The 27,471-nt window shown below is 33.8% G+C and overlaps 1 protein-coding gene across 1 annotated transcript in view; it reads right to left on the bottom strand.

The window, feature by feature from the left end:
* Positions 1–10,468: 10,468 nt before the first annotated feature.
* GLI3_1 (Transcriptional activator gli3) overlaps positions 10,469–27,471 on the bottom strand; it is a 137,594-nt gene continuing 120,591 nt past the window's right edge. The window contains exons 7-11 of the mRNA XM_051213838.1: positions 25,432–25,581; positions 23,145–23,402; positions 19,809–20,870; positions 17,485–17,914; positions 10,469–15,033 (exon numbers count right to left, since the gene is read on the bottom strand). Coding sequence (XP_051069850.1) covers positions 12,476–15,033; positions 17,485–17,914; positions 19,809–20,870; positions 23,145–23,402; positions 25,432–25,581 — 4,458 coding nt within the window. The 3' untranslated portion in view covers positions 10,469–12,475. The remainder of the gene's footprint in view (positions 15,034–17,484; positions 17,915–19,808; positions 20,871–23,144; positions 23,403–25,431; positions 25,582–27,471) is intronic.

The raw sequence follows: 27,471 nt of genomic DNA, 5'->3' as shown, positions 1-27,471 counted from the left end.
GGACGTATTTCGAAATTTATACCTAAAAGTTACCGCTCTCCATATTCCTTGGATTAAACCAAAGGGGCCGAGAAACCCTCCATCATGGTTCAGTAGGGAAGTTCGCATCCTTCTCCGTAAGAGAAGAAACATTTGGGATAGATTTTGGCTTATGGGGACTGATGGGACGAAATCTCAGTATGGAAAAGCTCGGAATACCTGTACCTCGACTCTCCGTAAGTCTAGAAAGTTGTACGAAGAAAAATTGTTAAGGAATCCATAGAATTTCCTAAACGCTTGTATTCCTATATAAACTAAAGGACAAAAACAAGTGGAAATATTCCTACACTATGGAGAAACAGTACTGCCGCATCATTAGTGGAGGACGACTTTGGAAAGGCTAAAGTATTCTCAAACTGCTTTGCAAATGTATATACCATAGAAACATCCTTCCCGTCGGTCCACACAAATCCCCCTACACAAACACTGGACAGCGTGACCATTAAAGAACTCAACGTCTTTGGCCTGCTAAATAAGCTTGACATGGACAAATCCACGGAGCCCGACGAATTGCATCCTAGGCTACTAAAGGAATTAGCTAAATTCGTTGCAAACCCTTTAGGTATATGCTTTAACCTATCCGTAACGCAGGGTCGTTTACCAAAAGACAGGAAAAAACGCCATAGTAAGTCCTGTCTTCAAAACAGGTACGAAACACAAACCTGAGAATTACTGACCCGTTAGCTTGACTAGTGTGGTTGTTAAAATCTTAGAAAAGATTATTCGGAAGGAGCTGTCTAAGTATCTCGATAAAAACCGGATGCTTTCGGAGAACCAGCACGGTTTCAGAATAGGTTACTCTTGTCTCACTAACTTATTAGTGGCTCATGAAAGCTGGTGCACTCTTAAGGACCAAAAGTTACCTGTAGACGTAGCCTTCATTGATTTCAGCAAAGCTTTTGACAAAGTTCCGCACAACTGGCTGTTATATAAGTTAAGAAATGTCGGGATTGGAGGCAATCTATTGATGTAGATAAAAGACTTCTTAGTTGGGCGTCAACAAACAGTACGGGTGAACTCAGAGTTATCTAGCTGGGAAACTGTGCTTATTGGAGTGCCTCAGGGTACAGTTTTGGGGCCAGTGCTATTCCTCTTGTATGTAAATGACCTTCCTCGTCTCCTATCATCATCGGTCTTGCTATATGCTGACGATGTCAAGGTATGGAGAACGATACGATGTAAGAGTGATAGTTTAGAACTTCAAAATGACCTGAAGAAATTATCTGAATGGTCTCAAACATGGCAGTTGCCGATAAATACTTCCAAGTGTGTCGTGATGCATATCGGTCATCAAGGCACAGATACATACACGATGAATAACACTGAGCTACCTGTCGTCCAGATATATAATGACTTAGGAGTTATCGTTAGTCAAGACGTGAAGACTACTGCACACTGCCGTGCAAAAGCTTTCAAAGGTTTTAGAACGTTATGGTCAATACGTAGAGCTTTTAGTCATGTCGACACCAAAACGTTTTTGACTTTGTATACAGTGTTCGTTCGTCCTAAACTTGAGAACTGCATGCGAGCGGCTAGCCCCTGCTTAAAAAAGACAGTGAGCTTCTGGAAAAGGTTCAGAGAACGGCGACGAAGCTGATTCCCGGAATAGCGAAGCTTCAGTATGAATCTCGACTGGCCAAGCTGAACCTTTTCCCGTCGTCATATCGCAGAACTAGAGGCGACTTGATTACAGTTTTCAAATTGCTTAGTGATAACTTTGCACCTGATATGCCCTCATTTTTCTTGTCTTCCAAAACAAAGAATTTATGGAGACACTCCAAAATAGTTCACAAGCCCAGAACAAATTACTTGCCAACTGACTATCGACTTTCCCATCAGATCACCAACGAGTGGAATTCATTACCTCAGCAAGTGGTTGAGGCTCCATCTATCGACTCTTTCAAGAGAAAGTTGGATCAACTGAGAGACCAACATTGCCAGGATTAACACAAGCCATCAAGCCTCCTGTCCTTTGCAAACTGAAACTGAAACTTTCGAACACCACTGAGTGCTCCTAATGGTTGTGTACAACATAAAAGAAGCTTTTGACTAACAGGCTTCCTTATCTGGTAGTAGTGGATCATCGGTAACTTCAAGTATGAACCTAGGTATGTTTGATAAGCAAAACAAGTCATAATAAATCATAATGAAATACTGCTCCGAATCTCTAAGATTGTATCAGGTTTCCTCTTGAAAGACTCTTAGATATCGCTTGGACCACCTTAGCCGGTAGCAAACTTTAGGATTCGATAACTTGCAAAGAGTGTAAGGTATGCCTACACTGCAGTTTGCTGTGCTGTATCTTCGGTTTTCAGAAGTTAGTATAGGAGGTCACTCGACCTATATTGATCCTGGAAATTTATAATACCATGAAGATCCAATCTCGTTTTGAGCGTATCAACAGAAAGTACTAATATCACAATTTCGAGTAGAGAATTTGAGTAATTTACTACTCAGAGTGTGAAACAGAACTCCACACGTAAACGATTTGGTTTTGGTCTTAAAACGTTTTTAAAATATCCGTTTTAGATGGAAGGAAAAGTGGAATATTTCATTCCGATCTGCTTTTAATTTTAATCCTCGAATAGTGTGACCTGTCCGAATGCTTATGAATTCTAGTCTGTAACGAGGAATTGTTGGCTCGAAAGTACTCATTGGTTGAAGCCGACATTCGGAGAGAAGGAAAAGCACAGAAACTCTGTTCTTCTTAGACAATGGTGCTTTTTGTTGGGATAAAATATTCATAAGTTTGAGGGACTGTTTTGTGAACCTCAACTCTTCAGCATAATAGACAAAATTATCAGGGTTAGTGTTTTCTGGGATAATTTGCATAACAATGTTTCTTCATCAAGGGAAAGTCTCGTGAGGGTCTTTGGGGATGTTCCCGATAAAATCGGAATAATATAAGCATTAGTTACTAATGTAAGGAACAAATGAAAGTTAACACACTGAGTACTGAGTATTTGCTGCGTCTTCATGACAGAGATTTAGTAAAGTCCAGCTTATCACACCACATAAGTAGAGAGGATTATGAGTGTTAGGTTACACGATGACGACATTCCTTGCGTAACTACCGAAGTAAAAATATCCGGCTGAATGCAGAACTAATGAACCAAAATTTATTCGACTAGGTCAGAGTATGTTCTTCTGAATAAGGTATTGTACATTTCTGAGTGACTCGTATTAAATTATATCAAAACACAAACTCGGTGTTCGATTCAAACGGTCCCATTTTAAGGAAGAAAAAATATTATGTCAAAAGTTCAAAATACAACAAACGGTACAACCTATTCTTTACAGTCAACGGTTTCTCTGGTACAAACTTACATGCTAAAGAACAAACGTAATAGTCAATAAACAAGTGCTTTATACCTGGAAATCAATAAAATATTCCCACCAGGACGGGACCAGGTGTCTTTTTTCAAGGATTCCAGTAATTTTTCCAAGCAGACTGTCAAAGGTTGACAAGCATGTACCGAAACACACCGTGACCTTGAGTTTATTCAAACACGGTGTTATTGCTAATGGTCTGGTAACGTGCAACAGTAAAATTAAGTAACTAATTAAGTAAACAAAGCCTAATAATTAAAGTCCAGACGGGTAAGACTGAAGAACATAAAATGCTGTTATGAGAGACTTGAATAAGTGTTGAAATACAAGACAAGGGAATAAACAAGTCAATCACAGTGCTTTCTGACAAAATGCTGTGGGTGGATTTCCAATATGTTATTTCCGTTAAAACTTTATCTTTCATTGTCGCGCGTGTCACGAGTTCATTGCTGCTAGGTGAGCAAAAAGGGTCTGTATTGTAGTCAAGGTAACGTTTTAGTTACTGTGAGAACATAGATATTGTTCTTGAGGTAGTAGGCACGATGAAGGATTACTCGGTTAATTAGCCGAAATGTTTCAATACCGAGCGGTAAAGAATTATTCTAAATACATTGGGGAAACCTAGGAAGCTTGTATCCGCAAGGTGGTTATACTCCTAAGCCACTATTAACCCATCTCAGGTTCACGATTTAGTATTATGTGATCTTCATAAGGTCCGTATCAGTACTCCATCTGGAAATGAGGCTGAACTTCACAATGCGTCTCTATGTTTAGTCTGACAAAACAGCATTTCATGGTATTTACAAGAGGAGAGTACACAAAGTACAATCCTGCCACACACAGTAACACATCTATGACCGCATACTATCAGAAAATCCCCGTGGTGAGCCTTTGTTGGGCTGGATTTTATACTTCTCTGGATCTTTAGATGTTAGTCTTGGTAATTTAATTAGCGCTTACTTTCTATTGTTGGGTTAATTTCATTATGTAATTCGTTACTGAGTAAATAATGATCTCACTACAGATAGTAAATAATAATTTTGTTATTCAGATATTGTAGAGGCCTTTATTTTATTCTGGTTTAGATTTTTATGATTAGGAGTATTTGAATTATTATACGAACTAATAACCCCAGAAATAACGCAATTTAGACCAATATGAACTAGGTAAGCACGAAGGAACGTATTGTATTTGGTATTCGAAGTCAGGCAGTCATCAAATACAACAGAATCATTGGTTCATAAAAACACCACATCCGCCACAGTTGCCTATCTGTCTGACTGTGCACTGGATGTAGACTTTGTGCTGGATCCCAGCAAAAGAGTTTATTCAAGATATAACAATACGTAAAGTCATCGACGATATACTAAAAGAATTCACTCTACAAACCTAAGTGTCTGTTTATCAGTAAAGCAAAACGTAACTAATTATAGTTACAATATAAATGGTTTATCAAATAACAAAATGGTAACACTTGTTATGAAGTGAATATTACTTGCATGCTGCTCTCTAAGATAACCACAAATGAGTTCACTTGATTAACAGAGGTTCCTCTGCACATGGTGACACCAACGGCGTAATGAGAAAGATTAAATCCGATAGTACTATTTAATTATAATCCGGGCCAAGTCTCCAGCGAAGTGTGGGAAGGCCCGAAAGTATGTTGTAACACTCTTATAACCTTCAATCAACAGGCCGTGGCCAACAAAGCAGGATAGACGGCGTAGATAGCTTATACTTCTCAATGATTGCGGTAGTGTGTGGATACAATCAGACAAATATACCTGTTTCTTTTACCATTGTTACAGAGAAACAATAGATATTGAGTATAAGTGTGGTTACATATAAAGTGTGACAACGACGGAAAAATGTGGTCTTTATTTCATTGTTACGAAAATCATTGAATATACATGTCACAATAACTCTGTATTATCTAGCATGTACTCATTACTACTAGCATTAACAACTGAAATAGGAACAGACTCACCCAGTTCCTGGTATTGTATTTGATCAATATGTCGGTTGTGTGAACTGAAATCCAATGCTATCTAACAAAACTGTATACGATCTTATTAGAAGAAACTATATTTAGTACTATGACATGAAAAATCCGATAAAAAGTTGGTTGGCCAGAAACTTTTATCACACAATGATTCTGACTTCCATTTGATTCTGAACTGCCATGTGACTCTATACTGCTTTTCGAAATCATGGGTAAGGATAAATGATCATTAGAAACACTCAACTTAATAGGATCAGAATTACAAAGTTTTGCTTTACTTGCAGCGAAACGTACAGTGGTATTACAAACTGACAGAATGTATCCAATTTTACCATATTTAAAACATTTGGCACTACGAAATACGCACGAATTACATGAGCAAACCTGACAAAAGACAAGCATTTACCGAACTTGTTCTCATCTTCGTGACCTGTATCTCAACTCCTCAATGGATTGTTATCTGCATAACCTTGAGCATGCATTGGATTGAGATGGCGTCGTAATATAGTGGGATTCTTGATGTCCTAAAAAAATCATTTTATGAATTTTTCTCTTTTACTGCATTCAAAATTTGTACACTTTACGTGGTCTAATAGTAACTCATAGAGAGTTGCCTAAGGAAGTGAAATATGTTTTTCTGGAAGTGAGAAAATTTTTAATAAACTGCAATTTTATTTTCCGATGAATGTAAGGAAATGATCCCTTTTATTAACGAACATAGTGTTTGGAATTCGAAATCTGGCAGTCATCAAGTACAAAATTATCATTAGTTCATCCAAACACCACAATTTCACTTGAGAGTTCCCGACAAGCAAATATGTGTTTGGAATGGCTATTCATTTTGTATGGCTTTTGATCTTTGCCTTCACTGTGCTTGCTTGGGAAAAGAGAGTGGGTAGGAAATTCGGTTTGTTATGAGATAGGCAGTTAAAATCATTCCAAGTTGGTGTGTGCGTATATTATCAATTTGAAGTAGTGAGCATCGGAATTACCTGGTACTTAATGTGTTCATTAGTAAAACAAGAAGATACGGACACTGAAATTTCATTCATTAAGGCTGTGAAATCTGTTTTATTCTTTAGGTTTTCACTACCGAATAGTAAACTTAAATTTTCCCCTGTTGCTCATGCTCATGGATTTTAGTGTTGATCGGCTATGTAATATCTGCATTTCACAAATTAAATAGCACCAAAATACCTGTAATTCATTTATGAGGACTGTGGTGACTATCAATGACAAACTAATTTCTAAACTATTACCCAGTGGTGTCAAACTCAACGTCTTAGCTTGGCCAAAGTTAGCAAAAACAGGCCTTTTGGTTTTGAAAACGGTATGTTTCCAAAAACACAAATTAACATCGTTAGCACAAAAATGAAAATCAATATGGTCTATTAGCAGGAAAAAGAGAGCAACGAAATTGATATATACCTAATAGTAGTAGGGAATATAAAAGATGAGTCAATGAAAATTAATGCCGTTTATAAAAAATACATAATTTCATGAGTGATAAGTAAATGAAGCATAGTCATTGTTGCCCTTCGATTACACTTTACAGTCGTTCTTTTTTATGCGTACCAAAATTTGTTTTCTTTGGGCCTATGTATTCGTTTTACCTGTGTCTGTATGGTGATGGTTAGGAGTATTCGAATAATTATGCGAACTAGGAATCCAAGAAATAATACAATTTAAGCCAGACAGAACTAGGTGAGCATAAGTGTTGTATTTAGAATTCGATATCAAGCGGGTGATTAAGTACAAGGGGATCATTAGAGCATACAAACACTACATTCTGTTTGTCTCCAATACACACATATGTTGTAGATCGTTCAAGAGCGGTGGAAAGGGAGAAACAGAAAATATAAGTGTTAAGGTTACTGGTTTCTTTTACTGATTTCAAGACTATGATGTGACTTTTAACTACGAGAGACAATTTTTGTTATATGCAAGTGATTGAGATTAATAAATGTCATTAAGAAATTTATATCCTGTGTAGTCGTCCGTTCTCCTCTTATCTTGAAAGATGGTAAAAGTGTGTAGGCTGTGTTTTGTATCATGAATATTGGCCATCAGAGCAACCAACGAGTGTTTACAGCAGAAGCCTCTACATTTACATAACTTATGGATACTTGTACATAGAGTGACGACAGGAAGTCACTTGGAATTGTCAGGAGACTGCAACTATAATTGGCAACAAGTTCGATGCTCATAGAGACAAGGGAAGTTAGGTAGGATAGTCGGAAGAATTTTATTTCAGGGATCATAGCGCATTCAGAAAGACCGTAAAAATAAACGGGAGAAAGTAGTGTACAAACCATCCATTGCCAGCTAATGGACACTTAGTTTAGAGTCGATCACTTTTCATATCAGATGAACGATATATCGTATAGAGGCAAATAAATAAGTGACAAATCAGCCTATAGATATAGACACACATACAAACAAAGAGTTCTCAGAGTTAAAATATGAGTACTTAAATTGGAGAAGTATTGGTGTTGTAAATGAATTCACGTAGCCATTGTGATTAGTCCATAGAGGTTACTGCAAAGTTCAAATAATTAAAGGAGATTCGTGAGATATGTGTGACCAGTTGCAACTCGGTGTAGATGTGGTATACGGAAACCAGACAAAGAACGCTTAACGTACCATAAGTAAGAGATTTAGTAAAAATAATATGCATATATAGGTGACTTACTGTCTCGTTAACATAAAGGGGCTTGTTTAAAAATCTCTCTTATTCCACCCACTACTATATAAAACTGTTTTGAACACTGCTACGACACACCCAACGACCTTCGTGGACGTTCATTTTAATATGTATGAAAACTATGTATTTCTTTAATCTTTTTACCAAATATGTTTTACCAGTAAAATTGGGTTTGTTCTTAAGATGAGTAAAATAGACGGTGGTGGGACTTCGGTACAAGGTCTTGTAGACGGTCACACAAACGTCTAGTTAATTAACAAAATATGGCGAATTTGAACTCGCTAACAAAAACTAGTTTGTCATAGCAACCATAGTATTTAGTTTTGTTGATCATCAACGTTTATGATCTATGTCGAATTATTAGAGGCCTGCTGGAGTTACATAGAAGTAGTGTGATGAACCAGCTGACTTCGAAGTCATATCTCGCGGTCAACATCTAACGTAGATCACCCCTTCAACGTATCAAAGTACTATTGTTGCTCTAAAGACCGTATAACACAAAGGACATTGTTATGGAAATATATTAGTAAGAATGAGTACAGAGACGATAGCGAGATCACCACCGCATGTGCCAGTCCATGGCATACCATGCGCGTTCGATATTCAGTGACCCAACTCCCGGAAGATTTTGATAGGGCTCAGTAACATTTTACTGGCCCTACAGATTCAGAAGGTTAACCTTTTCCCTGACTAAAATAAGAATCTTGTTTTCGAGCTACCATTAAGCGTCAGCGGATCGTGAAAACTGAATCTTGGAGATTGCTTCAGCCAAGATGAACAGTTAATGGTCGTGGAGGCTGGTCAAATGAATCTACCTTCATACTTTTAATGGGACGAATAATGCGGAATTATGACTTTCTAAACTATTGTGAGAAAGATTATCATTTACATTTTTATCATAAAGTTAGCGAGCTCTTAGGCTGTTGTATTTTTATAGCATACTATTTCAAATCTTTTGTTTAATCTGTAAATCGTAATCACATGTCTTATCACTTTAAACTTACCATTCATTAATTATTTACCTATTACTATTGTCTCATATCACTAAGTCATACATGTATTATAATTTTATAGTTTTGTTGCTGTGTGGTCAGACACTTCAGGTATATTAGCATATGAGTTCGGAGTTACAACTGAATTAAGTACAACACAAAATTGGACTACTTTTCATCATCGTCTTCCGACTGCCTTCTGAGTCAGAAGGAGTTCAATGACCAATATACCTTAAGGTCCTGGTTAACGTCCATTTATTGATATGTCAGTTGGTACTTAGGTTCTGCTTGTACCTGTCGAACTGATATCAGAGGTGAACTGATCGATAAAGGATTAGAGGACGAGAATTGTAGTACCAAACAAATTCTTTAAATAAATGGATCTGTAAGTCTTACAGGTAGATACTGACCTAATTAGTTATACTGAACACATCCTAGCTGGAGACGCTAGGTCAAGCATCTGCAAAAGATCAAGAGTGGGTGTACCGTGCAACGCATCCCTCTAAACAACTAGACAGTTTAGATCACACACTTCTCTATGAACAGACTATCTTCCAAATATATTTTCAAACTCCCTCATTCCCTGTTTCTGGTTTAATTGGATTTGAGATCTTTGATTACAAAGGTGTTACAGACAACAGCGTTGTCAAGCTTTGAATAGCTGTGACATCCTTAGACCACGCAATTATTATCTTGTCATGACGGCCTGATCACACAGAACCCAGCACAACCTGATTTGTTATGACATTGTATCTCCAAATTCTGAAAAACACTTTGGGCTGTTTAAATAATTACTGTAAATGATCATCTGTAGGCGCACTTGCAATTATTAAACTGAAGCCTGCAGCTTTCTCCCCATTTAATTTTGCCGCACCCTTCCCAATGAGTCATAACTAGAATATTAGTCTACGACCAAGCCTATTATTAGATAATTATCAATAAGATAGTAGATATTGATCTGTTGATTTAGTTCTAAAATCTCTTTACTGCTACTGTAATCCCTTTTATGAGTGATTATTAATTTATCTCTTTTTTGGGAATTATTTTTGGATTTGATATTTCCAAACGCGAAATTTTAGACAAATATATGTAATCTACCGTTATTCCTTATATCCAATATATTTTTCAGTTGCGATTATTATTTATCCACTTAAATTAACTGCCAGAATACCCACAGTCTGAGATTAGAGATAATTCTTTCTGTAAAACACTACTCTGAAGAAATAGTAGTATACACTGACTCTACGAATAAATAACATCATATACCCTGATTCGCCGAGGCTAATACAGTGACATTCAGTTGGACATTTGTTGAAAACAATCGTATAGAAAAACAAATTTCCTTCTAAAATCAATCCTATACTTTTACTTGAAAAAAAAACAAGTTGCTTTAAAGAATCTCCAGGGATATTAAAAATCATTTATGTGTATTTGTTTTATGAGACAAGCGAGGTCGAGTTTTTCGTTTAAAACCTCTAGAAGTAACAAATTCTCCAACGGAATAGAACCTAATTATTCTGTTTAATTTCGGAATTGAATGTTTGAAAACCATGTATACAGTTTGAAGGTTAGTTCTTGTATGTGAAAAGCGAATTGTTCAGTCTATAAATGAGTAATTAACTACCTAAAAATATATAGAAATAGCTATCTATTCATTATTTTACATTTATAATAAAATAATATTTAGATATCGTTCGAATAACAAATAAAACAAGATAAAATAAACACACTAGAAAAACACATAACTTCTTACTGAATGTGTACTCATTTATACAAGATATTACAACAGACGTTATTCACTTTAAGATGTCAGTTAACAATGTCCGTCATATGAATAGATATTAGTAGTACAAAAAAAAAGAAAGAAGAACAGGAATCTAATGATAACCTAGTAACCTTTAATGTTTCATTTAAAACATAATGTATGTCCTTTTTTAAATTGGATACAATAAATATAAATTAGAAAGAAAATAGTAAAAGTTACCAGAAAGAAAATTGGAACTTTTATTTATTGAAATCTGAATTTTCATTCAATGTTTAAATCTTATAACTAACTGGTTTATTATCAAAACACAATTAGAGATATTAAAATATTCAAATGAATAACAACAGTTTACATAATAATTGATTTTTATATGACGAAAATTAAATAAAATTTATCATAGTTTTATTTGTATATTAATGTGTAGTATCCATGGGGTAATTAAAACATTAAACCAGATTGTGAATATTCAACTCTAGGATAATAGAACAAAACTATATGGAACATTGATCAATATTCTTAGAACTGGTATCCATGTGTATTAAAGTTAAAGAAATCTCAATTTCTTTTTAGTCAATATATGTTTGTTAAAAAGGGATAGGAATTGTTTTTGATTTTTTTAATTTTTTTAAATTTTTTTTTAGAAAGAAAACATAAATATGAAACTTGGAAAATAAATTTATAATTACAGATGATTTGAATGACAAAAAGAAAACAAATTCTGGTTTTAATTCAGCATAGTAACTATCATTTCTTGATTGTTATTAGTTAGTTAGTTTGTTTGTTTGTTTAAACTTTAGTTTTCTTGTGTTATTTTCAATGTAAACTTTTGAATGGATGATTAAAATAAATTGATGAATGAATAATTTAATTAAATAACCAGTTATGAGAGATAATTAGCAAAATGTATATTTTGATTGTTTTTCATTTGAAAAAAAGAAAGAAGAAAGAATAGAAAAATCATGAAGATTTTGAAATGAAAACAATGAAGACTCAAAAGTCAATATATTTCTATGACCGGATATACAAGTAGGTGGAAAAAGAAGTAAAATAAACAAGAACATCAACAACAGCAACAACAACAGAATAAACGACGCATTCAATAAATACATATGCTTTTTGTTCTCTTGAATTATTTATAAGCTAATTTTCAGACGATAATAAAGTATCTATGAGTGATAAAAACAATAAATAATGCTTAGAAATAAAAAAAAACGGAAAAAATGGCGCTTTTATTTCCTTTAACGAACAATACAATTAATATGAATGAAGGTGTAGAAATGACACCGGCTTCAATTTTTAATAATATACAATTATTAAAGAGAGTATAGTTTTTAACTTAATTCTGATACTATTAAAGGATATGAAATAATAACAAACCACCACCACCACCACCACCACCAACAACAACAACAACAAATGCTACAAACTATACTGACTAGTTTGCAAAAACATAAAACTTTATCATTGATAACTCACAGCAACAAAAAAGATGTGAAGTTGAAAGAAAGTAAATAAGAATTAGAAGGATGATTTCATTTTTCACCAGTTTTCATCAATATATCAACAACAACAAAAAATGATTGTGATCATAATTGATATACTGTATTATCACATTTTTATTGAAATAACTATACAATACATTTTTAATTAGATGAATCAAATGGTGTACAATCAGTATCCATAGTTGACATATTACAGACAACTAGATTATTACTTATAGGATCAGCATTTACAAATAATTGATTAAAATGACCGAGATGAGTTGATGATGACGATGATAATAATAAGGATGGAGATGGTGATGATGATGTCGATGATGATGACGATGATAATGATGATGTGTATGTTGGTTCTTCAAAAACTGATTGTAAGAAAGAACTGTACAATGAACTAGATGAATGAAATGGATTAATATATGTATGAAGAGAATTTGGTACGGGGAAATTGTATACTTCTCTTTCTTTTAAATTCTGATAACTACTGACTGTAGACGTTGTCGTTGTTGTTGTTGCAGAAGCTGTCACTGAAGCTATTGTGGATGAATGTAAATTGTTCATTTTATTTATTTGTTCAACACCTCTTTGATTTATTTGATGAACTCTATTTGAAGTTGAGGTTAAATGATAAGATGAATAAGGAGTTTGTTCAGATGTTGTTGTTGTTGTTATGGATGTTGTATTGAATGAATTCATCAAAAATGATTGAGATGAAGTTAACGAAATCAATAATGGATTAGTATTTATATGATTTATATTTTCCAATTGTGTAGTACTATTCTGAAAATTTGTATAACAACAGTTTAATTCAGAATTACAATTCCCTTGAATATTTGTTCGATTATTATGATCTATTTCAATTAAATTGTCCTTATTACTAGAATGATTAATGTTAATCAAACGATTAGATTGAATATATGAATTTTGTGAATGATTTGAATTAAGATATTCGGAATAATTATCATCTGTTGTCCAAGATAATTTAGAGTGTTGTTTTGCAGAAGTTTTTGTGGACATAATTGAGGATAATGAAGATTGATTTATTTGAAATGAATTTATTGTTGGTTGACAACAATTAGGATATTCTTGATAATAGTTTATTGAATCATTAAATCTTGATGTTACACATAAACTATTTGATGAATTATGTGTTCTCATAGCTTCTGTTAATGATGTCGATGTCAGTGTTGACGATGATGATGATGTTAATACAGATTTATTTAACCAATTAGGAATTTGATTTCCTATAGACTGTTGATTAGTATAATATGGATGTGACCAATAATGATGATTATCATTACCATTATTTGCATTAGTAGACCATGTTCCATTTACATGACATCGATCATCAGTAATAGAATGTCTCTTCAAAATCATATTACTATTCATATCATATTGATTATTATTATTTATAGAAGAAAGACATATATTGTATGGATGCTTTGGATTAGTTTGATTTATAGTATTATTCATTTCATTAACATGACTGTTATTCCTAGTAGATAATGAAGTATGTGTATATCGTCTATGTTCAAATAAACGATTGTTCGTTATATTATTATGCGAAAATGTTTCAACAGAATGTGGACGATTTGAATTGAATGGTGATGAATTAGATGAACTTGAATGAACATAACTGTGAGGAGAAAAGTGCATTTCATCATTATTATGATTTGAACTTGACATAACTAAGTCAAGGTTATTTTGTGAATGACATTGCTGCTGATGATGATGATTATGATGAAGATGAGGATTATGGTGGTATTGATATGTTGAAATGGAAGGTGGAACAGGGAAAACAGTAGAAGAGAAACCATTTAATACAGTTGCCGGTGTAGTTGAATAACACTCCGTCTCGGAATTGAATATTTCAGGATAAAACGTTTCACTTTGGTTGTTACACGGTGAACAATAACCATATGATTTATAATACTTTCTCCACATTATTGATATGTTATTATCATCTTCATTGAATACTTGTGAGTTATTTGGATAATCATTAGTTAATTTGGATGAATTGTCACCTTGAGCAAATCTAGGTAATGTATTAACACAGATATTGCTACTAGCATTACTACTGGCATTCTCTAAAACATTTATATTTGTATTGTTTAATCCTGTACCGGTACAATTACAACCACTACCAGCGTTTGATGAAGTCATTGAACCAACTCCACTGCTTACTTGAGAATTTGTTGCACTAAGTTGTTCTGAATCTAATTGAGAGGATATATTCCCATCTACCAATTGATCATGATAATTTGTATGATAACAACAAGTAGATTGTGAATTGTCTCTTTTTTGTTGCTTTTGTATACAAGTACATGAAGAATGTAATAAATTATCATTCTTATGAGTTATTTGTGGATTAAATGTTCTTTCATATGAACAACCAGTAGAATTTGAATCTGTTCTTGGTGTTCCAAATAAAGAGGATCGATCATTAGAGCCAAGGTCACTTTTAATATTTTCATTATTAACAAATGCTTCATGATTATCCATAGTACTAACATTATCTTGATTTGAATAGTTATTGTCTGAATTTATGGACTTTGTTCGGTTTTGATGTTGATGAGAGTGTTTCGGTTGCTGTTGTTGGTGATGATGATTCTGGGCGGTGGGATTACTGTTATCTGACGCTGTGGTAGTTGTTACACCTGACCCAATACCGGATGATGCAGCCGCACTCTCTGAATCCCAAATATCTACAATAAATTTAGAAAATCATAATTAAATACCATATCATTATTGAAAGGATTTCCATTAACAGTAGGATTCAAGACAATAGCTAACTTAAGTGATTAACTTAATAACTTGGATGTGATTTCATTTCAAATAGCTTTACATGATCTGTGTATGCAACTAGTATGATCACATCATGTGTCTTTCATTCTCACAGTTATTCATCAGCCGTACAACATTAATACAAGGTTATTAGTAAAGATTAATAACTTAGTCAGTGAAAATTGTTTGATAGATAGCGACTAAATGACAATCTATTACGCAGTAGTAGTTATTAACATAATAAAAAAGTTATATCGTTTACTTCACACAGTCTATTCAATATTTGGGCAACATATTTTCTAAGTGTACAAATATTTTGATAAACTTTCGTGCTTCGGATCCATTTGAACAGACTAATTATAAATCCTAACTTTTTGTACCAAGAGGAGTATTATGAAAGGCTTGCAACCTGCTGCGATATTAAAGTATTGTAAATCTCAAATAAAAGCATTGAGTTTGTTGGAATATTCTCCTCTTTGTATGCCCTTTGAAAAAAACGACAGGCGATTACACTGGATTTCATGCATCCGATTACTGATGAGTGAAAAAAAATGGTTGTAGCATTTAAACTGATAAAAAATCTCAGCTAACAACAAGTAGCAGTAAATACTGACCATTGAAAAATCATTCTGTAGGATATATGTTTTGACTAATTGCAATTTGAGTGTATATTGAAGAGAAATTTATTACAGTACTATACAAATGACCCTAACAATTCCTTACTGTAACGAAACTTATAATAATGAATAGTAGCGTAAGTTATTATTACTATTATTATGATGATTTCGTTCCATTTATATACAGTCTGTCCAATATGTATTAAAACTGAACTCATAGGAACTTTGTAAAATGTAGATTGTATCAATCTTAACCCCCTCAAAGTACTTCCCATTTGTAGTATACTTATACAATATTCATTTCCATTATTCGGGATACTATTGGATGTACTTAAAAGTCAGGCTCTTCAATTCCCTCGTCATTTAGAAATTTTCGCACAGAAATTTATTGACTTGTACTATCTTGCTAAAATATTAAGATCAGATCATTGTCCTGGATTCGATTCTTTAGCAGTCATTTGGACACTAAATTAGCGATTGAAAAACTTAGGAGACCTCATTTGTGGATTATTTTCATTCAAGCAGAAGCTCAGTGGTTGTATTCCATTATACTCTTAGTCCTTATGGGCATCACTGAAGCGAATGATTCATTTGGAAAAGCTGATTTATCCAACGTGTTATCTACATAAACAGATCTCAACGTTTTATGAATTTCCCGGAAATTTCCCAGTTTACTCAAAGAAAACCAAACCTAGCAGTTGAATTTACATATGAATTGAACATATATATGTTCTCTAGCTGTATGTCGCAAAACACCATTCGTGTAACGCTATCCAATAGGCTGCTTTCTTTTAAAATTTTGTATCAGAATAAAGGAATTCCAGGTAATTAAGCCCAGAAACCCTAATAATTTTAAAGTCATACGTTTCATAATCGGCATACAAATAAACTTTAAATCAGTCAACATGTATCTGGTAAGTTTACTGTAATTATCCACCTCGTACAGTTAAAATCTTGGTGAGACTATAATTTGTGGACGACCTTTGAGTGACGCTAGAGTGACCTTGACAATGTCCACTTAATAACTAAGACCAAATGAGGGTTATAAACCAGTGTGGGGAATTAAAATTATGATTTACAGTTGATATTTGAGGTTAGGAATTAGATTTACAATTTTTCACCACGAACTGAAATCCGCTAAAATGCTAAGATTCTATTTGGACGAATAGGTGAGTGAATTTCGCGCCAAAATCCAAGACCTATTCTCCTAAATCTATTTGGTGCGTCTATAAATTATAGTCTCGCTAAAATCTTTATTATCAAGAGATATATACAAATATAAACCTGCTAATAATTATAGAAAATAAATCAGTTAACTTAAACAGTACATTAATTAAAGGTTCATTCAATCAAAAAACAATCATAAGGGGTTTTGTGGAGATTTTAAAAGTTTCACTGATTGAAATCATGAGTCGATTGAAGCTAGACCACCATGGAAAACCTGGAAGCACTGGACGACCGTTTCGTCCTAGTATGGGACTCCTCAGCAGTGCACATCCACGATCCCGCACCCCACGAGATTCGAACCCAGGACCTATCAGTCTCGCTCCAGGCGCTTAACCAACTAGCCCATTGAGCCAGCATCCAACGGTGTTAATGTCTAACTTCAACCAATCCACGAAGTTGCGCCACCGTACTAGGACAAAACGGCCGTTCAGTGCTTCCAGGTTTTCCATGGTGGTCTAGCTTCAATGGACTCATGATTTCAATCAGCAAAAAAAAATATCAAAAATAATTAAAATGAAAGATAATTACCATTCGGTGAACAAATATCTTGTATTGATCTTAATCGAGTTGAACATTCTATTAAACATAATTGAGATTTCTGCTCTGTCACATCTTCCATATAAGGATTATTTAATGGTATATTTGAAATACATTCATTTTGATTTGATTGAGGAGAAGTTTCTTCATTTAATTCATTATTATTACTATTATTGTTTATCTGACTACTATTATCCAAATTTTTTGAGTAAGCTAATGTATCTTCAATTTTCCATTTTAAAGGGAAATTAAATTGTAAATTATTTTCACGATATGTTTCATTAAAACTAGTTGAGATCTCATTGAAATGATCATTATTCATTGATCTATTTAATTGATTCATTGTTTGATCATTTAGATTTAATGTAAATTGTGTATTTGATTGAGATTCTAATGATGTTGATAAATATTCAGGTAATGGCTTAAATAGAAGTAAAGTGTATAATTAAAGTATAATGTTTATAGTAAATTAATTTTCAATGAGATTACATTCATATATAATTTACATAGTTATGTAGGGAAATTACTATTGTAGAGAAGACTATTGTAATCTTATATGTAATTGATCAGAGTTACATAACAAGATAAAAGTCTAATTCAATGATTCTCTATGGATCTTTACCTTGTTACCATACCCTCCTCCTTTATCCGCGTTCGGGACCGGAAGTAACCTTAGGAGGGCTTCAGGCGGAGTTGAGAAAAGCACCTAACTGTGTCGCAAGGCAAGCCCTTACTTGGAATCCTCAAGACCAAAGGTGGAGAGGAAGACCGAAGAACACATTACACTGAAAAATGGAGACAGATATGAAAAGAATAAACAAAAATTGGATAGAACTAGAAAGGAAGGTCAAGGACAGAGTGGGTTGGAGAATGGTGATTGGTAGCCAATGCTCCGTTGGGAGTAACAGGTGTAAGTAAGTAGGCAAGTAAGATATTCATGTTGATTATTATCTATAAATTAACTCTTCCTGTTTACTAATTACTTTATGAATTCACTATTATCAAAACATGATTTCATGAGTTCAGATTTCTATGCAAATATCAATTTAGTTGAGATTAAGCAAAACCTCTTCCTGTTAATTATAACCAAATGTAGAAGCTTCAGGAACTGTTAACTTAATGTAAGTTTATTTAATAGACAAGTCTAAGGGAAATCATAATACCATCATAATTTATTTATATACATATATATGCCAAAAAATGTATCCAACAGTTATCGTGTACTTGAAATCGTACAACTCATAACGAAACTTCTAGTTTATCCTATCTATTCTATCTGTTTATTTCAATGTCCAATTCATCCAAGATATATTTTCTTTCTTCACTGTTAAAAAATCACAATGAACCAAATTGATAGATCTTTTTAGTAACACTTTAACTGATGCGTCTATCAGTTAAGTGATTCGATATTGAAATGGACCACTTACTCTTTAAAATTGCATAATTAAAGTGTGACATGCTACCAAGAAGATGTATAATATCAGAAGGGGTTTTGTAAAGGTTGTAGCAATTTCAATAGTTTAGATCATGAGTCAATTGAAGTTAGATCACTATGGAAAAACTGGAATCACTGGATGGCCGTTTCGTCCTACTGTGAAAAGCAGTGACCGGTGGAATTTAATCGGGTCTATTGTGAGATAGTAACTCACTGAAGACAATAGTGTATGTGTCACTCAATTTCGTGGATTGGTTGAAGTTAGACATTAACACCGTTGGATATCGGCTCATTAGTCTAATGGTTAAGCGCTCGCGCGCGAGACTGATAGATTCTGGGATTGAATCTCGTGAGGCGGAATCGTGTATGCGCACTGCTGAGGAGTCGCGCAATGAGACGAAACAGCCGTCTAGTGCTTCCAGGTTTTTCTTTGTGATCTAGCTTCAATTGACTCATGATCTCAACTATTGAAATGTATAATAATTTAATAGTTGAGTTCACGAGTCAGATGGAGCTAGACCACCATAGAAAACCTGGAAGCACTAAACGACGGTTTTGTTTTATTGTAGGACTTCTCAACAGTGCGCATCCACGATCCCGCCTCACGAGATTAAAACCCAGGACTTATCGGTCTCGCGGACGAAACGGCCGTCCAGTGTTTCCAGGTTTTCCATGATTGTCTAGCTCCGATTGAATCATGAATTTAATTATTAAATTACCATAATATTCACAAAAACCCTTCTCAGATGTATAATAATCTCTTAAAATAATTACTGAAGAGTATAAACATTACAATTTTTTTAATCACATACTGAATCCATTCAATTTATCTTTATACATTTATGATGGGAAATACTAGTTTAGCAGTAAATAAACATACCTTTTTTATATCTTGGTTATCAAATTGTAAAATGGAATGCTTTTTATTATAATGATCTTTATTTATTTCATCAGTTGACGGTTGTGAATATTTCCAATTCCATATTAAATTATTATCTTCAGTTTTTAATGATTTTTTGAAATCTTTTACCAAATCATCTGATGTTCCATAAGTACATACTGGTATGGATTGATTAGGATTTTCATTACTTATCATAGTCACTGATTCGTTAATAGTTGTGATAAGATTTTTCTGTTTCATACTTGTTAAGTTATTTGAATTGTCTATTGATAATGATAATGATTGAATAGGATTTGATATGGTCGATAAAGATTGTAATGTAATAGATGGACTAACTTTTTGATTTAAATGTAAGTTATCACATGGTGATGGTGTTGTCGGTGATGTCCAAGATAAAGCCAAATTATTATTGTTATTATTATGATCATTTTGATTTGTGTCTTCAGTATGAAACATATTTCGCGCAAAATTAAAATAATTTGGATAAATGGAATGTTCACATTTCAAACTAGGGAAATAATCATTTCTTGTATTGTATACTGCTGGTGATGATGTCATCATTAAAACACTAGAGTGTACATTTTGATTATCAGTTTCAGGTAAATACCAATTCATATTATGTGAAGTATTTCTACCAAACTCTTCTATACTGGATCTTTTCAACTTCGATAAATCTTGATTAGGATATTCTGTGATAATGCTTTCGCTATTGATATCTACAGGATGTATTGAAGTTGTATGAACTGGATTAGTAAGACAAGCTAAACAACCATCTCTTGGATTTGACGATGAAGATGGGCGTTGCTCTCGATCTATAAAGGTTCCACGATGAAATATGTTGCCGTTATCATTCATTCCGCGAGGACCAAATCTTCCACGTGTACCAGGCATTGAACCATTGGATCGTTTATCTTGAGAAGGATAACTATTGTTATTATTACCTGGATTACTATTGCCAAATAGATGTCCCCCACCGAATCCAGATCCACCACAAGGTCGATCACTCCAACTTTCACCTTTATGCTTTTTATTTGCATAAACCTACCAAAAGAAAACAAAAATCAGAATTTCCATTTGTACATATTATTCCTAATCCTATGACTAATAGTTGAAATAATTTACTGTCTCAATTGGATTTAATTTTAAAGAATTTACTTCACAATCCATTCTTAGCATTATTCTGTTCATTTTACTTAAGTACAATAAGTACTGGAATATCTATCCAAAATTGAATGTTTGTTGGTTTATATCGCTCGTTTGATTATCCATATTTGATTACACTGTCTTTCATTAACATATTCATACCAAGACTATAATTCTTCTGGAAGCTCCTAGATAAAGTGTATTAGAGTGAATAGTTATACTGGATAACGTTTTCATCAGGTTCTACAGTTATAAATACAAAATTACTATTGTTCTTTTATAGATACGTGTTTATGTTTATAACTTTCCACATAATAGACTTTCTCTTTGTGTATACAGATCTTTCATACACATAGTTCCTTTTATCATTTTGAAAAGAGCAAGAATGAAGATTCTGGCAGAATAGTATGAATTCATTTTATTTCGTTGGTTCTCGTCAGCTCCTTACAACCTGTGATATTTAAAAGTCATAATTACATAATGAGTTTAAATTACTTACATGAGAGGGTTTGGTTGGAAGTTATATTGAAAACATATTCATAGGATCACAATTGATTGATCACTGGGTGGCGATCAGTGTCATGCGTGTCTAATCCTTATTAGTGCAGATCGAATGCTATCGATCATGATGCGATGTGGCCACCAGTCTAGGTGACTCGACACCGCGGGGATTATGTATTGAGATTTAGATGGTGGTTGGAGGTAGTCAACAGGAAACCCTGGACCCGGGTTTCGTGCTACTTGGCACTCGTCAGCAAGGTGTATCTGTAATCTTGAGGGAACTGGTGCTCCCTGGCGGATTTGATCTCGTGTCACCTAGCTTCACAGTCAGAGACGTTACCACTGAGCTATCCGAGCCGCGACCGACCTCCTGTAGGACTGAGATGTAATCACGATTGATTGATCACTGGGTGGCGATCAATGTCATGCGTGTCTAGTCCTTATTAGTGCAGATCGAATGCTATCGCCAGGGAGCACCAGTTCCCTCAAGATTACAGATACACCTTGCTGACGAGTGCCAAGTAGCACGAAACCCGGGTCCAGGGTTTCCTGTCGACTACCTCCAACCACCATCTAATCTCAACATATTCATATAGTATAACAAGGGTGTAAATAAAATTAATAGACTGAATATTGTAAATATCATACCTTATGTGAAAGAACATTCTACAATACTGATTGTGACAACAGTTCAAAGGGCCAGAAACAAATGAATACAGTTAAAGTAAACACCGATAGGAACAAAGTGAGTAGACTTCAGTTGATAAAATAAGATTATTTATTTGGAAGATAGTTGAAATAAAACTCAGTGATGTAATAAATGCAAGAAAGAGTTTAAAGAAAAGTTTTTTAAGATGAAGCTAAGGGATATTTGTCACCAAGGCAAAGAAAGCTTAATAACCATCTCCTTTTGAACACATAAGTCAAATTTCTGACGCCTGATGGCAGCGGCTTCAGCAAACTTCAGAAGATTGGAGTTTGACTGCTTACTAATTACCTTGAAGGATTGCAAGGTATCGACCTGATGTCCTATATCAAAGAGATGTTTGGTGATTGCACTGTTCAGAGTCTTTATTTCTCTTATTTTGATGCTTTTTGGAACATGTTCGAAAAATCTAAGATATACCCTCCTTTCTGTTCGGCCAATGTAGCTGCTTTGACAAGTACATGTAAATTTATAAATACAGTTGGCGGTAACATGAAAGGGGTGCTCGTCAACCTTTGATTGAGTTATTGAACATGTTGTTTTATAGATCAATGCACTTTTCTTCATTTTGATCCCTTTAGTCTACTACAAATTATCTAAAACTGAAAATGTGAACCGTTAGGTCTTTTAACATATTGGCTCAATGGTTTTGTACTCATTAGATTCTGTAATAGTGAGTATGTATTATGAAGAAAGATTTTGTTTCTCGAGGTTATTTAGAAAAAGTACATTCAGTCTAAAATAAAATTCAAGATCTGTTCTCGTTTTGATATTAAAAATGTAAAACAATCCATTTCATGTTTGCTAAGATATTTCAATCATACATCATAGATTGAATAGACTGGATATTGTAAATATATACCTTTGATTGTGACAACAGTTCAAAGGGACAGAAACATACATAATCGAAATAATACTTTTTAATGCTTATTTTAATTGTTATCATTTTATCACATATAACCTACTTCAGCACCATGAACAGTTTTCACATGTTTTCGTAGAGAACTTGGATCTGTGTATCGTTTTGAACAACCATCAACTTTACATGTATAAGGTTTTTCATTACTATGCGTTCTATTCTGATGTTTAGCTCTGTCTGATGCATTACTAAATGCTTTATTACAACCGGGAATTTCACATTGATAAGGTTTTTCTCCAGTATGTGATCGAAGATGAGTTTTTAAATTTTCCAAACGAGAATAACGCTTTGTACAACCTTCAAACTAAAAATGAAATAGAGTTGGTCAATATTATTGAGAACTAATTAATTGAAATATTGATAAAGATGACATTGATTATATACTGGGATCATAAACCACACGACTGAAAGACAATGTTATCTATGATTGCCCAAAATGTAATTATTGTGAAGGTTTGTGGAGATTGTTGAGTTCCTTAGTTTACATCACCAGTCAGTACCTCCTGGTTTTAAAAGGTTATCTATCTTTGGTCAGTTCACGATATAAGCTATGAAGAGAAAAAATGTTGTTACTGTCACAATCAACCAAATCACACTTGATGGACGAGCTCTCGAAGAGGCGAAAACGTTTACGTATCTGGCGGCATTATTGATAAACAAGAGGGATCTGATGCATATATGAAGTTGCGGGTTGGCATAGCAGAGACAACATTCCTGAAAATGATGAAAATCTGGAACCCAGAACAATTATCCGCCAACATCAAAGCCATAGTTTTAAAAAAGAACATCAAAACAGTTCTTTTGTCTGGAGCTGAGACTTGGAGAACTACTACAACCATCGTCAACACAGTGCAAGTATTTATAAACAGTTGTCCATTCAAGAAACTCTAGATCCTTTAGCCAGGAATCATTAATAATAACGTATTGTTACAGAAACTAAACCAACTTCCAGATAAAAAGAAAATCAAGAAAATACTCTGGAAGTGAATAGGGCATACACTGTGTAAATCCCCAAACTGGATAACTAGACAAGCTTTAACTTAGAACCCTCAAAGGAGTAGGAGAAGGAAAATACCAAAGGACATACTGTGTCAGGAAATGGAGGGAGATGTCAAAAGAATGGATAGCATTTGGCGACAATTGGAAAGGGAATCTCAAGCGAGAGTAGGTCGGAGATTCCTGGTCGACGGTCTATGGTTTACGAGAGGTAAAAAGCTCAAGTAAGTAAGTAAATAATCTTCATAACAATATCTAGTTGAGAATGCGGAAAGGTGGGCACTTTTAATGAAAAAGTGGAAATACTTTGGAACTTTTTAAGTTTTCTCACTCAATAGTTACTCCTAATAAGAGCACCTTAAGAATAATATTAGTAAGTGAATAAATAGAACAAATTTATGAAATCCTAAATTTTCAGCATCCTGCCTTATGTGTTTTGTTATCGTTTTCATATAAAGTTTTTGGAATTTCACATAATTACTCTACTTATAGTAGTTCTTATCACACCCTTACGAAGTCTATTTTTGTCTGACTATTAATTATGTCATCCCAACTTAATCATTTTTATGATGACTGTCCAATGTACTTTGTCATCTAAGACCTTGTCAACTATATTATGTGCACTTTTACGCGCGGCTGCATTAGATGTGTTCATTATTCCTAGTCTTATTGGATATCAGCAAACTATATATATTATTTATCCAATGTAAAGAATAACTGACTAACTGCTGATTGAATAAGGGCGTTTGCCTTTTCCGATTCGTATCTCTCATCGTCTGTCTGTATGAACGGATATCCGAAATACTTATAGCTAAAATCATTTTCGTATTCGACTTCTGATATTCTACTTTTCAAAACGTGTTAAGTCGGCAAAATATGTACGAAGTTAAGTGGAACATATATCTCACTAACATCGTTAGGGTCGATATCGACCATTTACTAGAAAGTGAACAACGAATACCTGATACTCGTGAAATAATTTAAATTTAAGATAAACCTTGAAACCAGTAAATAATTTTACAACATCTCAGATATGTATTCCTGATGTAAGTTAACAAACAAGGAGCCTAGCTCTGATCCCACCATTTACAAATACTTTTGTTCAGTAAGCATAGATTCCACTGCTATTTGAGACGGAGTCATTTAATTTGGTCAACAGAAATAATTCAATAACAAACATTAAATACGAATAAAGGGGATACTTTGTGGTGATTTATATGAACAGTTGCAGGGTTATTTAAAAGTTTTGTGATACTTTTAATCACACATAAACCAGCGAAACAGTTCAATACTATGCGTACAGGAATAGACTAAAACAAAAATCTTTTGATACTTACTATGCATTTATGTGGTTTTTCGCCTGTATGTCTACGCATATGTACAACAAGCATATATTGAGCCTTGAATGGTCTAGTTCCACGAACACATTCTCGCCATAAACAAACGAAACTTTTTTTATTTCCTGCAATATGCTCAGTACTAAGATGCTAAAATAAAACAGAAATGTTTTTAATCATAATTTTTACCTACTAAAAAGTAGTATAACTTTTTATAGAAAATTATAAAGGAAATCGATAGTTTTGGTTAAATAATCAACATGAAAACTATCAGACTGCAAAATTATATTTAATATGCGCATTATTTGAAATCATATATATTACTTCGTTAATCACTCCATATCAAACCGGATACGTTTTGCAACTTTCGGGAAACTTCATGTTGATCTAGTTGAAAAGAATATTCATATCATGAGATTTCATGGTTTGCTAGGTTGGACAGGAATGATTATCTATACCGATACTTGGGAGGGGGAAAATCAGATACATTTGAAAGCTGTTTGATTTATTGAAAAACTTGAACATTAAGAATATAGATTGAAATAAAATTGTTTTGTGACCAAGTTAACTAATTAGATCACAATGTGACCATCAAAGTGTTTGTATTATAACAATGACATAACATTAAAACAAATAATTAGACTACACAATAAGATAAAAAAAACTAATACCGGTTAGAAAATAGTGAAAAATACAGACTTTCGATGAATAGCTGTCCCGCACTAGACATGGACTGAACTTCAGTGGTCACGGTTTCTCAGTAGAACTCCAGAAGTTACATTTTGAAGACAGTTACTAGAGAGCATATGTTGATTAATATCAGAAGGCGTTTTTGTATATATTATGGTAATGTTTTTAGTAACCCTTTAACTGATGCGTCTATCAGTTAAGTAATTCGATATTGAAATGGACCACTTACTCTTTAAAATTGCATAATTAAAGTGTGACATGCTACCAAGAAGATGTATAATATCAGAAGGGGTTTTGTAAAGGTTGTAGCAATTTCAATAGTTTAGATCATGAGTCAATTGAAGTTAGATCACTATGGAAAAACTGGAATCACTGGATGGCCGTTTCGTCCTACTGTGAAAAGCAGTGACCGGTGGAATTTAATCGGGTCTATTGTGAGATAGTAACTCACTGAAGACAATAGTGTATGTGTCACTCAATTTCGTGGATTGGTTGAAGTTAGACATTAACACCGTTGGATATCGGCTCATTAGTCTAATGGTTAAGCGCTCGCGCGCGAGACTGATAGATTCTGGGATTGAATCTCGTGAGGCGGAATCGTGTATGCGCACTGCTGAGGAGTCGCGCAATGAGACGAAACAGCCGTCTAGTGCTTCCAGGTTTTTCTTTGTGATCTAGCTTCAATTGACTTATGATCTCAACCATTGCGATTTTTACATATCAAACAATTATGTTAACTGATCAACCGATATTATCTTCATGTAATGATTCAAATTAACTGTCTTAAAATTTTATGAAGACTAGAATGATTGTCATAATTCTAGAAAAATGGTTTTTGATTATCTTCGCCCAAATATATTATAAGCTTAAGAAACACAAAAAGAAAATCCACTTTCCTCTTTCAAACACTTCGAAAATGTACCATAATATGAAAGATATTGAATGAAAAAGTTCCTTAAATAAGATACTCTTTATAACAGATCATTTTACATCTTAGAATAACTATTTCAATTAATTAGAATGAACAGTTGTTCAGAAACAAATTATACAAAATAACGAAGCTTGGATCAATGTTTTAACATAAGATGTTGGTTGAAACTTAAAAAGATAGACATTATAATAATAATGATTAAAATTACAAATAAGAAGTACTGAAATAATTAGATCCTGTACAACCCATACGAAAGTGTGTGAGGTAGAAAAAACGGTGGGACTATAATTTATGGACGACCTTTGAGCGACGCCAGACTTACCTTGAGAGTGTCCACCTAATAACTAGAACCAAATGAGGGTTATAAACCAGTGTGGGGAATTATAATTATGATTTACAGTTGATGTTTGAGGTTAGGA

The sequence above is a fragment of the Schistosoma haematobium genome, chromosome 3 (genome assembly GCF_000699445.3).
Source record: "Schistosoma haematobium chromosome 3, whole genome shotgun sequence".
NCBI classification, from domain to species: domain Eukaryota; kingdom Metazoa; phylum Platyhelminthes; class Trematoda; order Strigeidida; family Schistosomatidae; genus Schistosoma; species Schistosoma haematobium.
This window is presented reverse-complemented; position numbering and strand designations above follow the sequence as displayed.